The sequence below is a fragment of the Chiloscyllium plagiosum genome, chromosome 15, assembly GCF_004010195.1.
Source record: "Chiloscyllium plagiosum isolate BGI_BamShark_2017 chromosome 15, ASM401019v2, whole genome shotgun sequence".
Taxonomy (NCBI): domain Eukaryota; kingdom Metazoa; phylum Chordata; class Chondrichthyes; order Orectolobiformes; family Hemiscylliidae; genus Chiloscyllium; species Chiloscyllium plagiosum.
In genome coordinates this window covers 33841095-33854458 of record NC_057724.1, presented here as the reverse complement: position 1 = coordinate 33854458, position 13364 = coordinate 33841095, and the positions used below count along the sequence as shown (strand labels likewise).

General features: G+C 38.4%; 1 protein-coding gene across 3 annotated transcripts in view; it reads left to right on the top strand.

Moving 5' to 3' along the window:
- LOC122557217 (BCL-6 corepressor-like protein 1) overlaps positions 1 to 11341 on the top strand; it is a 167762-nt gene extending 156421 nt beyond the window's left edge. For all 3 annotated transcript variants that reach the window (XM_043704668.1, XM_043704669.1, XM_043704670.1), the window contains one exon: positions 4520 to 11341. In XM_043704668.1, coding sequence (XP_043560603.1) covers positions 4520 to 4814 — 295 coding nt within the window. In that variant the 3' untranslated portion in view covers positions 4815 to 11341. The remainder of the gene's footprint in view (positions 1 to 4519) is intronic.
- Positions 11342 to 13364: the final 2023 nt, after the last annotated feature.

Genomic DNA, 13364 nt, shown 5'->3' with positions numbered 1-13364 from the left:
AATTCCACAGGTTCACCACTGTCTGGATGAAGAATATTTCCGCACCTCAGTCCTAAATGGCCTACCAAATACCCTGGTTTAGGACTCTCTAATTATCAGGAGCATTCTGCATTTATCCTGTCCAGTCCTGTTGTAACTTTATAGGCTTCTTTGAGATCCTCCCTAATTATTCTAAACTGCAGTGGATATAGCCTAATTGATCCAGTCTCTTGTCATGCATCAGACCTGCCATCCCAAGGAATCAGACAGTTAAACCTTTTATTACACTTTCTCCATTGCCAGAACTATCTAACATCCTGCTTACACTATGCCTGCTAGGTGTAAGGAGGTGGGGCATGGGAGATAAAACTTACCTTCTTATTTTGTAGATTCATACAGTCTTTTGTTTATTTTATAACATAGAACAGTACAGCACAGTACGGGTCCTCTATGTTGTGCCGACCTTTTATCCTCCTCTAAGATCAGACTACCCTACATACCCTTCATTGTACTATCTTCCGTGCGCCTATCCAAGAGTTGCTTAAATGTCCCTAATGTAACTGACTCTACTACCACTGCTGGCAGTAAATTCCACACATTCAGCACTCTCTGTGTAAAGAACCTACCTCTGACATCCTATCCTAAACCTTCCTCCAGTCACCTTAAAGTTATGTCCCCTCATGATAGCCATTTCTGCCCTTGGAAAAAGTCTCTGACTATCCACTCTATCTATGCCTCTCATTATCTTTTACACCATTATTAAGTTACCTCTCATCTTTCTTCGCTCCAGTGAGAAAAGCCCTAGCTCCCTCAACCTTCATAAGACATGCCCTCCTGTCCATGCAGCATCCTAGTAAATCTCCTCTACACCCTCTGTAAAGCTTCCACATCCTTCTGATAATGGGGCGACCAGAACTGAACACAATATTCCAAGTGTGGTCTAACCAGGACTTTATAGAGCTGCAGTATAATCTCACAGTTCTTAAATGCAATCCCCCTGCTAATGAAAGCCAACACACCATATGCCTTCTTAATAACCCTATCAACCTGGGTGGAAATTTTGAGGGACCTATGGACGTGGACCCCAAGTACCTTTGTACCTCTATGCTGCCAAGAATCCTGCCTTTAACCTGTAATATGCATTCAATTTCGACCTTCCAAAATGAATCACTTAACACTTTTTCACTGCTACTTATCAGCCCGGCTCTGCATTCTGTCAACCTCCCGTTGCAACCTACGACAGCCCTCCATACTATCCACAACTCCAACAACCTTCATGTCATCAGCAAACTTACTAACCCACCCTTCTACTTCTTCATCAAGTTATTTATAAAAATCACAAAGAGCAGAGGTCCCAGAACAGATCCCTGCGGAACGCCACTAGTCACCAAGCTCCAGTCTGAATACTTTCCATCAACCACCACCCTCTGTCTTCTAAGGGCCAGCCAGTTCTGTACCTGACAGACAGGTTTCCTTGTATCCCATGCCTCCTTACTTTCTACCATGGAGAACCTACCATGGAGAACCTTATAAAACGCCTTGCTAAAATCCATATACTCCACGTCTACTGCTCTACCTTCATCAATGTGTTTTGTCACATTCTCAACGAGTTCAGTTAAAAATCACACAACACCAGGTTATAGTCCAACAGGTTTATTTGGAAGCACTAGCTTTCAGAGCACTGCTCCTTCAGATGGTTCAACAACCACCTGATGAAGGAACAAGGCTGCAAAAGCTGCTGCTTTCAAATAAACCTGTTGGACTATAACCTGGTGTGATGGTTAACTTTGTACACTCCAATCCAACACTGGCACCTCCAAATCCAGCAATTCAGTAAGACTTGTCAGGCATGACCTGCCCCTCACATAGCCATGCCGACTATCTCTAATCCAGCTATGCTTTTCCAAATAATCATAAATCCTGTCTCTTAGAATCCTCTCCAATAATTTGCCCACCACCAACATAAGACTGACTGATCTGTAATTCCCTGGATTATCCCTATTCCCTTTTTTGAACAAGGGAATAACCTTTGTCACCCTCCAGTCACCTGGTAGTACTCCATTGGACAGTGAGAGTTCCAAGATCATCGCCAAAGGTGCTGCAATGTCTTCTCTCATTTCCCGTATATTCTGTCTAGCCGAGGAGACTTATCTATCCTCATAGTTTTCAAAATGTCTAGCACATCCTCCTTCTTAGCAACAATCTGTTTGAGAGTACCAGCCAGTTTCAAGCTGTACTCACAAACGAAAAGGTCCCTCTCACTAGTGAATGCAGAAACAAAGTATTCATTAAGGTTTTCCCCACCTTCTCTGACTCCAGGCATAAGTTCCCTCTGCTATCTCTGATCAGCCCTACCCTCACTTTGGCCATCCTCTTGTCCCTTACAAGTGTAGAATGCGTTAGGGTTTTCCTTAATCGTACTTGCCAAGGCTTTTTCAGGACCATTTCTAGATTTTTAGATTCCCTACAGTGTGGAAACAGGCCCTTCGGCCCAACCAGTCCACACCGACCTCCGAAGAGTAACCCACCCAGACCCGTTTCCCTCTGACTAATGCACCTAATAGTATGGGCAATTTACCATGGCAAATTCACCTGACCTGCACATCTTTGGACTGTGGGAGGAAACCGGAGCACCCGGAGGAAACCCATGCAGACATTGGGAGAATATGCAAACTCCATACAGTCGCCCTAGGCTGGATCCCTGGTGCTGTGAGGCAGCAGTGCTAACCACTGAACCACCATGTGGACCCTAAGTCCATTCTATAGTTCCTTTCTGGCTACCTTGTAACTCTCTCGAGCCCTGTCTGATCCTTGCTTCCTCAATCTTAAGTAAGCTTCCTTCTTCGTCTTGACTAGATGTTTCACCCAAGGTTTCTTCCCCCTACCATCCCTTCATTGCCTCAGTGGGAAAAACCTATCTAGTACTCATGAAGCAAGTCTCTAAACAACCTCTGTTTGTTGTGCTTCTTCTGTTGTGCATTTTCCTGAGAATATCTGCTCTCAATTTATGCTCCATAGTTCCTACCTAATAACATTGTAATTCTCCCTCCCCCAGTTAAATATTTTCCCATACCATCTGCTCCTATCCCTCTCCGTGAGTATTGTAAAGATCAAGGAGTTGTGATCACTACCACCGAAATGCTCTTCCACTGAAAGATCTGACACCTGACCTGGTTCATTGCCAAGCAGCAAATCCAATATGGCCTCCTCTCTAGTTAGTCTATCTACATATTGAGCCAGAAATCCTTCCTGGATACACCTGACAAAATCAGCTTCATCCAAACTATTTGGACTAAGGAGATTTGAATCAATATTAGGGAAGTGGAAGTCACCCATGACAACAACCCTGTTACTTCTACACCTCTCCAAAATCTGCCTCCCAATCTGCTCCTCGATGTCTCGGGGGTCTATAGAAAATCCCAATAAAGTGACTGATCCTTTCCTGTTTTTGACTTCATCTAATAATGACTCAGTAGGCAAATTTTCCTTGACAACCTCTCTTTCAGCAGCTGTTATACTATCCCTAATTAGCAATGCCACTCCCCCACCTATTTAACCCCCTCCGTATTCCTTTTGAAACATCCAAACCCCAGAACATCCAACAACCATTCTTGCCCCAGTGATATCCAAGTCTCTAATGACCACAACACCATAGCTCCAAGTACTAATCCATGTTCTAAGTTTATCACCTTTATTCCTGACACTTCTTGCGTTAATTTTGATAAAGACTAAACTTAAGTGGCAGTACTTTTCATTGGTTGATATTTCTCTGACTGCAGTTTCTGAATAGGAGTAATATGGTTATCAGAATAAAACCACTGAATGTTGTTGTATTGGCTGTTTGACAAAAATGATCATTTTGTGAATTCAGAAACAGACGTTATTTGATTAACCTGTAATTACATGGGTTTAAAACTGAACTGCTGTACTTCAGGAACATATCAAAACATTGCATAATTCTAGATTATGATTTACCATTCATTACTTTAATCAATTAAATCGCAAAGGATAACTAAAGGGGACTTCTGAGGAGTTGATGATGTAGGGGTATCACTGGATTGTTAGTCCAGCGACCCAGATAATGTTCTGGTGACCCAGGTTCAAATCCCCCTACAGCAAATGGTGGAATTTGAATTCAGTTAAAATCTGGAATTAAGAATCTAATGACTACTATAAAACCATTGCCAATTGTCTGGGAAAACCTATCTGATTCACTAATGTCCGAAAGGGAAGGTAATCTGCCATCCTCACCTGGTCTGGTCTATATGTGATGCCAGATCCACACAATGTGGTTGACTCTTAACTGCCCTCTGGGCAATTAGGGATGGAACATAAATGCTGCCTAGCCAAGAATGAATAAAAAAAACTTACAAAAAATGAGCATTCTTGTTGTTTCACAAGATAAATGAAAGGTAAATTGTTCACGATAATTTTGTATGAATTCTATGGTATGGTGCCTGTAGAGTATTGGACTATTTGTTATGGTTATCTGCATAGTTGTAAATTCTATTTTATTTGATATTTCTTTCTGTTTGTGCAGCCCTTGCAATTGGCTTGTATTAGCCGAAGTTCTTCGAAGACTGAAAATGTCAGTCAGGATTTTCCAATCCCGCTTCCCTCACTTTGAAATAGCTACCATTACAGAGGTAGAATTTTACAAACAGGTGTCCACAAGCCAGGTACATTTCCAACTTGGGAACCTTCAGTTCTGCTCCCTCGATGGCAGGATGTCTCTGGAACTGGTACGGTGTGTACCTGAGTTGTTGGACCTCCTTGGTTCTACGGTGGAACTATTAACTGAAGACTGTGAGAAAGTTATTACATTCACAAGGTGAACCAAAATCATGACTGATCGACAAACTATTCCCACTTTGAATAATAGGGAATGAATTGATTGGGTACTAGCAGGTGTGTATACTAAGCCAGCCAGTACTTCTGTTGTTTCAAATCAGGCATGGACCAGCCACCCAAACAGAACAGAAAAATAATAGGTCAGTTCTGACCTTAGTGCAACAAAATAAGGATTGCTGGGATGTTTAAAGGAAGTGTTAAAAATACTTTAACTAGGTTCATTAAAATATTTTCTACCCAACTAATTATGTTGAGTGCACCTAAGTTTGTGATCCACTAACCATGAAAAACAATTAGTAATGGATTAAGTGATTCTTGTGAAATAATCAGTATTTATTCCTGTTCCCAAATTTTGGTTATCATTTTTCCTTTAATCGCTTTTTACGTAAGGTATATAACTTCCTTTCCTTTCTACCCAATTCACTCACTATCATACGCAACACTAGTCTCCTTTCAGAGCACAGGTTGGTGGTCTATTCACAGTCATTTAAGAACTGCATTCTCAGACAGCTGCAAGAAGATAGCAAGAAAGTCTGAAGAGTTTTCCTGGTTTCTCCCACTCTTCTTCATGGATTCTTGAGCTAAATGATAACACTTCATATTATGAATCTGAGAGCAGTCATTAAACAGAGTATAGATTAAACTTGCATCCAAACATTATAACACAATATGCTTTACTGTGTTAAAGAAACAGCTGTGCGTGCGCAACTTTTTGTTTGAAAAATTAATTTGTATCTGACTTAGATACTAACAGAACAAAATGGTATTAATTTTGAATGAATTGGGTAACATGTTTCAAGATCAAGAAACAGGAATTAATCAGAATTATATCACCTGAAAGATCTAAGACATAAGTATCAAAGTCAAAACTCTTCAGTGTAGTAACTGAATACACATTCATTCCTATGTTTGGCATTTCACACTGACAGAGGATATTTTAATAAACTTGTTCACAAAGTAAACAGTTTATCTCAAGCAGTATCTAGAAATTGGATCCAGAATGTGTACCGTTTAATTAGCGATTCCAACGTTTCTGTCATATTTATATGTTTTTTTGGTGCTTATATTTTCATGATCAAAATTTATTTTCCAGTTTAAAGCCAATCTAATTAGGTTGGTAAAATGAAAATTGAATACTGGTATGCATGATGTTAGTTGAAGTAAAAGCTAAATGGAGATTTTATTGGATACAGATAAATTTGAGCCCACATTACACATTTGTACTACTCTGTGATGATGCACTTTACTTTGAATACTTGTTGAGTTGCACTTATCACTGACTTGCTGTACTGCTGGAGAAACATAAATTTAATTCAACGCCACACCAAGATACAAACCTAATAGCGTGCAAGACATGAAAGTACTTACATTGAGGAAAATCATACAGACAAGAGATCTATAGTTCAGATTCTAAACTACTAATGTTGATCTTCACTCCTTCAACTATATTGCAAAGACAGCCTAGGGTTACACATTCGATTTTTGCCATATAATTTAAGATTTTGAGCCAGAATCTAATAAAGATTTATTTTTGAAGCAGTCCATCCACCAAACCTCCTGTATTTAAATTGTACACCAGAAAAGAATAATCTCAATCCAGAGGAAGTCATTTGGAGGTACTCCTATTATTTTCAATTTAATATGAAGCAGTTGGGACATGCAAGTCTTCAGAAATGGCATTTTAACTCATGTCAGATGTTTGAAATGTGATAACCTGCCTGGGCTTCATGACAAATATTGGGTAACTCACAGTAAAACCAGATTTAAAGAATTCTCTCTCTGACCGCTGGACTCTTCTGACTGTATGCTCCCTAAATCAAATTTAAATGAGCATGCTTTTGTTCACTCATGCTGGATGTGAAGTGTTCCTTTGCTAGGCACAGTGCGTTCAATAAGTGTAATGAGATTGTAAATACTGGGCATTCATTTTGTCCAACTTTTTAAATGCTCAGAAGTTCCATTTGCAGTTCTGTGCCATTATTACCTCAGCTCTGTTACATGTTTGACAATGACGTAGCACATTTGTTGAAAAAGCTATCAACTGTGTAGCATAATGCATGATTTTGCAGTTTGCTGTTACTAGAGCCTTATCTAAAAATATTTAGCCTTGCACTACTGCGAAGTACAACTATTTTTTAAGATTCTGTGCAAGTGAAGATACACCATGCAGACAGGAAATGTGTTCTGAGATGCAACAGTTCCTCAATAGGTATATGTTCAAGTAATATAACTCCTTGCCTCCTTATATCACTTGTAAGGTATAATCTTATTTAATCTCATCCTTTTGTAGAAGCTGAATGTTTGTAGCATACAGTTTATACTAATCCTGAAGGTGGTGTTGTGGGTTATATTCAGTGACTTATTATCTATAGTGGTCCTCAATTAATATTATGCAATAACCCAACTCAACCTACAATCAGGTACCACTGCCTGAATCTTGGGTGAAAGTAGCATGAGTAATTCAGTCCTAAGTTAAATCATGTGTGAAGTTTTTCCTTAAACATTAAACCACTGAATTGCTGAGTCACAAATGGACAGCTTCCATACCAAGGACAGCACTCTCCCAAAACCCCCCGGAGTTAATGACATGATCACATGCTACACTAACTGTTGCATCTCAGATCATGTGCCCTGTCAGATATTGGCATATGACAAATGCTAAGAGGATGAAGCCAAGATCTCCATGACACAATGAGGTCTCCATTGTACTTGGAAGAGTACAACCCAAGAAAACTTCTCTAACCCCAGCTCTCTGAGCACCATTCATGAATTAGAAGAGCAAGTACCATATTCCTAACCAGGGACACGTTACTACATCCATTACCACATTTGACTCTCACATGTCCCATCATAGTATTGGCCAAGAACTCCAAATTGCCCCACTTCCTATACCACCTTTGGAACATTCAACCCTTAAAAGCCTTTACCAAATGAGCACTGTTGACATTCCGTTTGCCGTAGATCTCTCCCTCAACTGTATAGAATTGTTTCATGAGCAAATGTTTGTTTTCTTAATAAAGATCCACAAAATCCCCTCACCCAGCATCTTGAACGTCCATCGGCTTTATATGCCTAATCTACATTGGAGCTGTAAAGGAGGAGACCTGCTTCCCCCTTAAGGATAATTCTGGTCTCTCTCAATCACCCAGCCCTCTCCACCTGAAATAAGCAGTGCCTTGCCCTACAACCCACTCTCTTGCCTCTTTGTATTCTATTTTTCTATCTCCGTAACAGCTTTCTCCTCGCTTTCTCATCTCCTTCTCTCTCCTCTTTCTTCAGCATTTTATTTCTCTAACCCCTACTTCTCCCTCCCTCCTGTCTGACAACCTACCCCTCGTTACCTTCCCTATCCTGGGTTCAATTATTTCTTCGTCTTTATTCTAACCCTTTGACCCTCAAGGAAAGGCAGTTGACTAATAAGGGAATTCCAATGGGAGCGAGGACGATGGTGGAATACCCATCGGCTACCCTATGCCTTTGAATTCTATGAACAGCAAGAAGATGGAAGAGGGTTTTCCTGCCAATTAAGGGCCTCTTACCACTGCTACCAGTATTTTACTAATCAAACTCTCTGGGCTCGGATATGTGGAGCCTCCTGATCAGACACTCTGTAGCTCAAAGAGGGGGAGTCTAGTAGTAGCCACCACCCAAGTGGTGCTTTTGGGACTAAAGAGCTTCTAGCCTTATGATGGGATCCCCAGCAGCAGCTCATTTGCTGCCTGATTGTCGTCGACTCTAGTCCCACACTAAAACCATCACTGCTAAACAATTTCAGCCTCTTGTGTGTGCTGCTATGTCTTAACGAACTGCTGCTGGGATGGTATATAGAAATGTTCCCAGTGCGAAGTACTGAATGCATCATTAATTTTTTTGTCTGTAGGTGGTGCTATAATAATTACAGTGTATAATTCATCATGTACAGTCATCCTCAACTAATGCTATGCAGGAGCCCAATGTCATTAGCAGTAAATTGTTTGTTTCTTTGCCTGAAACTTCGATGAAAATAGCTAATGTGTTTTATTCCTCAACTCGGTGGTGCCATTTATCCATCTCTTACTAAATCCTACTTTCAGTTAGATTTGGACTTGATATGAGTATTTGTTATAAATAATCATTTATTTAAGAGAATATTTGCGCTTTTATTTTGAGAACTATGTAACTGAGTTAATCCATAAGCTTGAGAATATATATAAGCACAAGAAGAAACACATTGCTGATTTTCTCCCAATCACTACGTAAAGGAAGAAAGTCCTGTTGTTGGAGAAAAAATAGTTTAGTCTTTAATTCGCTGTTTTCTTGTAAATTATATGATGCGAAAAATGCCTATACTTGGCTTTATTCAGCTGAGAATATTTTTCCTCTTTGGTGTTGAAGTTCTGCTGCAGTAATTCTGAATGGTTCACTGTTTTCTACTATACAATCAGAAAATCAAAAGATGTAAGATTAGCACACAATATTCAATCCTCAGCTCTAACAGCCAGAAAAGTTGATCTGGGGTAAGCACCAATACTAAGCAATCTTTAAGTATTGCCCAGCTTGTTAAGTTTCAACCAACAGTGAAAATAATTTAAACAACAGCCTAGTTCATTAGTAATAATTTTACTCATAACTTGGATGATATGTCACATCTGATTCTTAGACGTGACCACATAATCGAAACTGACCTGTGCAGTACAAAGAGGTGTTGCTTTGTTGTAGGCATTTCAATTGTGTTAAACTGGGCTGCATTTGTCTTTTGAATTTGGTATAGGAAATATCATTAAACTATTTGGCAAAAAAGTAGGTGTATTGGCAATATTGATTTAAGATGTTTGGTCAGGGATTTCTTTTGACTAAATTCTCGTTAAAACATTAAGTAAAATAAGTGATAAACAATTTTCAGTACAAAATGTAAACAATATGTTCATGTCAGAAAACGTTTTAATCAGCAAAGAAACTTAAAAAGAAACATACAGTATTGTCAGTACATAATTAATGTAAATTCCTTTGCAGAGTAGTTCGAAAAGGATTTGAGATATATCAATAGCTACTTCCTTAGCATAACTTCTCCAGTCCATACTCTACTGTTTATGTATTTAATTTGGCCATCTATGCGTGATGCAGGAAGCTGAAAATACTCAGTGCATTATCACACCAAACAAATAAAGAGATTATATGTGGCATACCAAGACTGCTGTATAACAAAATTCACATTTCTAGACTCCATTGGGTTTAGACCTAAATTTGAAATTCAGTTATCAACACAGCTTTTCAGAATTAAATCAGTTCACCAAAATCAGCAGGCTCTTGTAAATTATTAAATAAATAAAATGATAAATAATAAACTTAACTAAGTTAGAAAACAAATACATTAGACATTACAATAGAGCAACCACAATGGTGCCTTTCTTAATCTGTTAGAAACTGCTCATTTAATCACAGTTGTTAAATAAAAATGTTGCAAGGCTCAGTCCGCCTGCCAATCAGCATCGAAAAGAGATAATACTAGGTTAATTTTTCAGGGATGAAGGATCACATCTAATTTTTTTTTACCTTTTTAAACAGGTCCCTTCTCCAGTTTTGATCAAGTTGTAGAATTCCAGCATTTTGTGTTTGTTTATCTTTGGCAAATTCCTATTTATTTCTACTGTAAGCAATCAGTTGAACATTTTAAATAAAGAGGATTACTGCTCCCTACTATCTGTGCTGATATAAATTCATTCTAAATCTGCCCATTGATCCAGTTTTTTTTTGTAATTTGACCACGTGTTGTGTTACCTGGGTGCTCAAGGTCTGCTGTAATCTCAGTTTATATCCCAGCATTCCTTCAAAGTAATGGCATTTCTATTCAGAAAAACAATTAACTCAACCATGTGGAGATCAAATTCTGCTAGTTAACTGGGCAAATTTTTATGGCAAAATCTCCAGTGAGGTAGCTGAATTTTGGTGCTGCAACTCTGCAAAGAATCTGTTGCAATGTATAGATAGAAGTATTTACCTGTTGAAAACTGCTGCAGTTATCTAAAATAAACTTCTGACAAACCAGATAAGGCTACACCTTCATGTACAAATCCTTCTGAAAGTTTATAAGATTGTTCTATGTATATTTGTACAGTGTTTGATATTGCTAAAATGGAGTTGGAACCCTGTTGGTTAACTCTTAGTTTATACAAAGACGTCTACATTGTTTTGCTGGAAAGTAAACCAGTCATTGATGGGTTTTTGAATTCTTCATGTTTATACATTTGTTGTTTATATACACCAGAGTTTTTTTTTCTGTTGAAAAAGTAAATTATTTAGTTGACAGCATATTTCATTTTGAAGATTTAACAAATGTATTGTGTTGGTAATATAAGCAATGAGAAACTTAGGTGAAAGTCTGTAGATTGGACTTTTCAGATCTATTTGTAAGGAGCACATAGAGAGAAGGCCTTGCTGTTTTGTTTACAATAAGTTGGAATCTGGAATGAGTCAAACATCCATTTATACAGCTATCTGAAGTCAACTCCCATTAAACTTATTTGGATTCTTACCTTTTTGATTCTGAGTTCATTTACTATAATTTATTAACTTCTACATCTTCTATTTGAGAAAATGTTTGCTAAAATCATGTGCTCTGTATATTCCTCAGTAATAAGGTTCTTGAAATGTTAAGATCAAGGGCTTTCATAAACCGTATTCATTTAGTATATGATAATTGCAGTGGTACATATGCATACACTTGCTTGCACCTACATCAGGCGTCAATAACTCAGAACCCTAATGAGTGACAATTCCAAACACAATGCACAGGTTGAATGAAAGTTAAATTCAAGTTTTTATTATGACTGGTTGCTTTTTATACTTTTCTTTTTTAACCCTTCCAAATGTCTTTTTGGCATGTCTCCACATCACATGCTACAACTTAAAAACACAACTCCATCGCAAAGGAAATTAATAAACCTTTATTATTATTCACTTCACAAATAAAGCTAATACTAACCTAATCTATCTCCATTGATCTTTAGTGGGTGAGTGTAAAGTAATGTCTGATCTAAACCCCTGCTCTTATTTGTTAGGTAAGATTAAAATTGACCATGCTGCATTTGTTATTCCAGAAAGCCAGCTGGCAAAGGAATGAAGTGAAACCTTATATTTTTAGAATTGGACACTAAGATACACTTCTAACTCAACAAAGACTTTGTAATCTATATCTATTTATCTGGACTCATGAACTAACAGTTAACATCCACTGCCTGTATACTATTAAGTACAACATACATGTAACACTAACTTGCTCACGAACAAGTTCCATTGCCATTGAGAGAACAAGATGAGTCAATTATTGTAGATGTAGAGACGTAAAGTTGTAGAGACGCAGACAGCACAAAGATCCTTCAGTCCAACTCATCTGTGCTGAACAGATATCCTAAATTAATCTAATTCCATTTGTGAGCATTTGGCCCATAGCCCTGTCAACCCTTCCTGTTCATATTGCCATCCAGATGCTTTTAAAAATGTAATTGTACCAGCCTCCACAACATCCTCTGGCAACTCAATCCGTACACGAACCAGCCTCTGTAAAAATTGTCCCTTTTTAGTGGTCCTTTTAAATCTTTCCCCATCTTAAACCTATGCCTTCTAATTTTGGACTTCCTTGCACTAGGGAAAAGACTGTTCATCCAATCCATGCCCCTCATGATTTCATAAACCTCTAAGATCACCCTTCATCCTCCAACAGTCGAGGGAAAATAGCCCCAGCCTATTTATCCTCTCCCCATAAGCTCAAACCCTCTAATCCTGGCAAAGTCCTTCTAAATCTTTTCTGAACCCTATCAAGTTTCACAACATCTTTATACTATAGCAGTATTCCAAAACAGCATTCACTTTTCACAGTTGCCTATGAAATAAGTCGTTGATCTTATGGAAAAGCACAAACCATACAGTGAAGAACTCTGGTAAGCTGTCATTGAAATGAGAATAGAAATTTCACTAAATCTACATTACTAAATTAAAAATCACACAACACCAGGTTATAGTCCAATAGGTTTAATTGGAAGCACTGGGTTTTGGAGCACTGCTCCTTCAGGTGGTTGTGGAGGTGACAATTGTAAGACACAGAATTTATAACAAAAGTTTACAATGTGATGTAACTGAAATTATACATTGAGAAAAACCTTGATTGTTGAGCTCTCATCTGTTAGAATACCATGATAGTTTCACTTCTTTCATATGTAAATCACTTTTTATAAAAAAGTTACATTCTCAGGTTAAATTTAACAATTGGTGTCAGCCCAGATAAGATGTTGAAGGTGTTAGCCCCCTGTGTTCTGTTGTCTGTGCCATAATGTTTAGACTGATTCTAATCTTTAAAAGAATGAGTTAATAGAGTCTTACATGGATTCATGCACTTTTTTTTATAGCTAAGTCCGGTACCCATACTGAGGGCCTGAACTGGGACCTTGGGTTCATGTCACACTACAGGTGACCACCATTGCACTATACACACAGACACACCTATACACAGACACTCACACATGCACCCTCTCACAGACTTCGACCCCTTTACACTCACA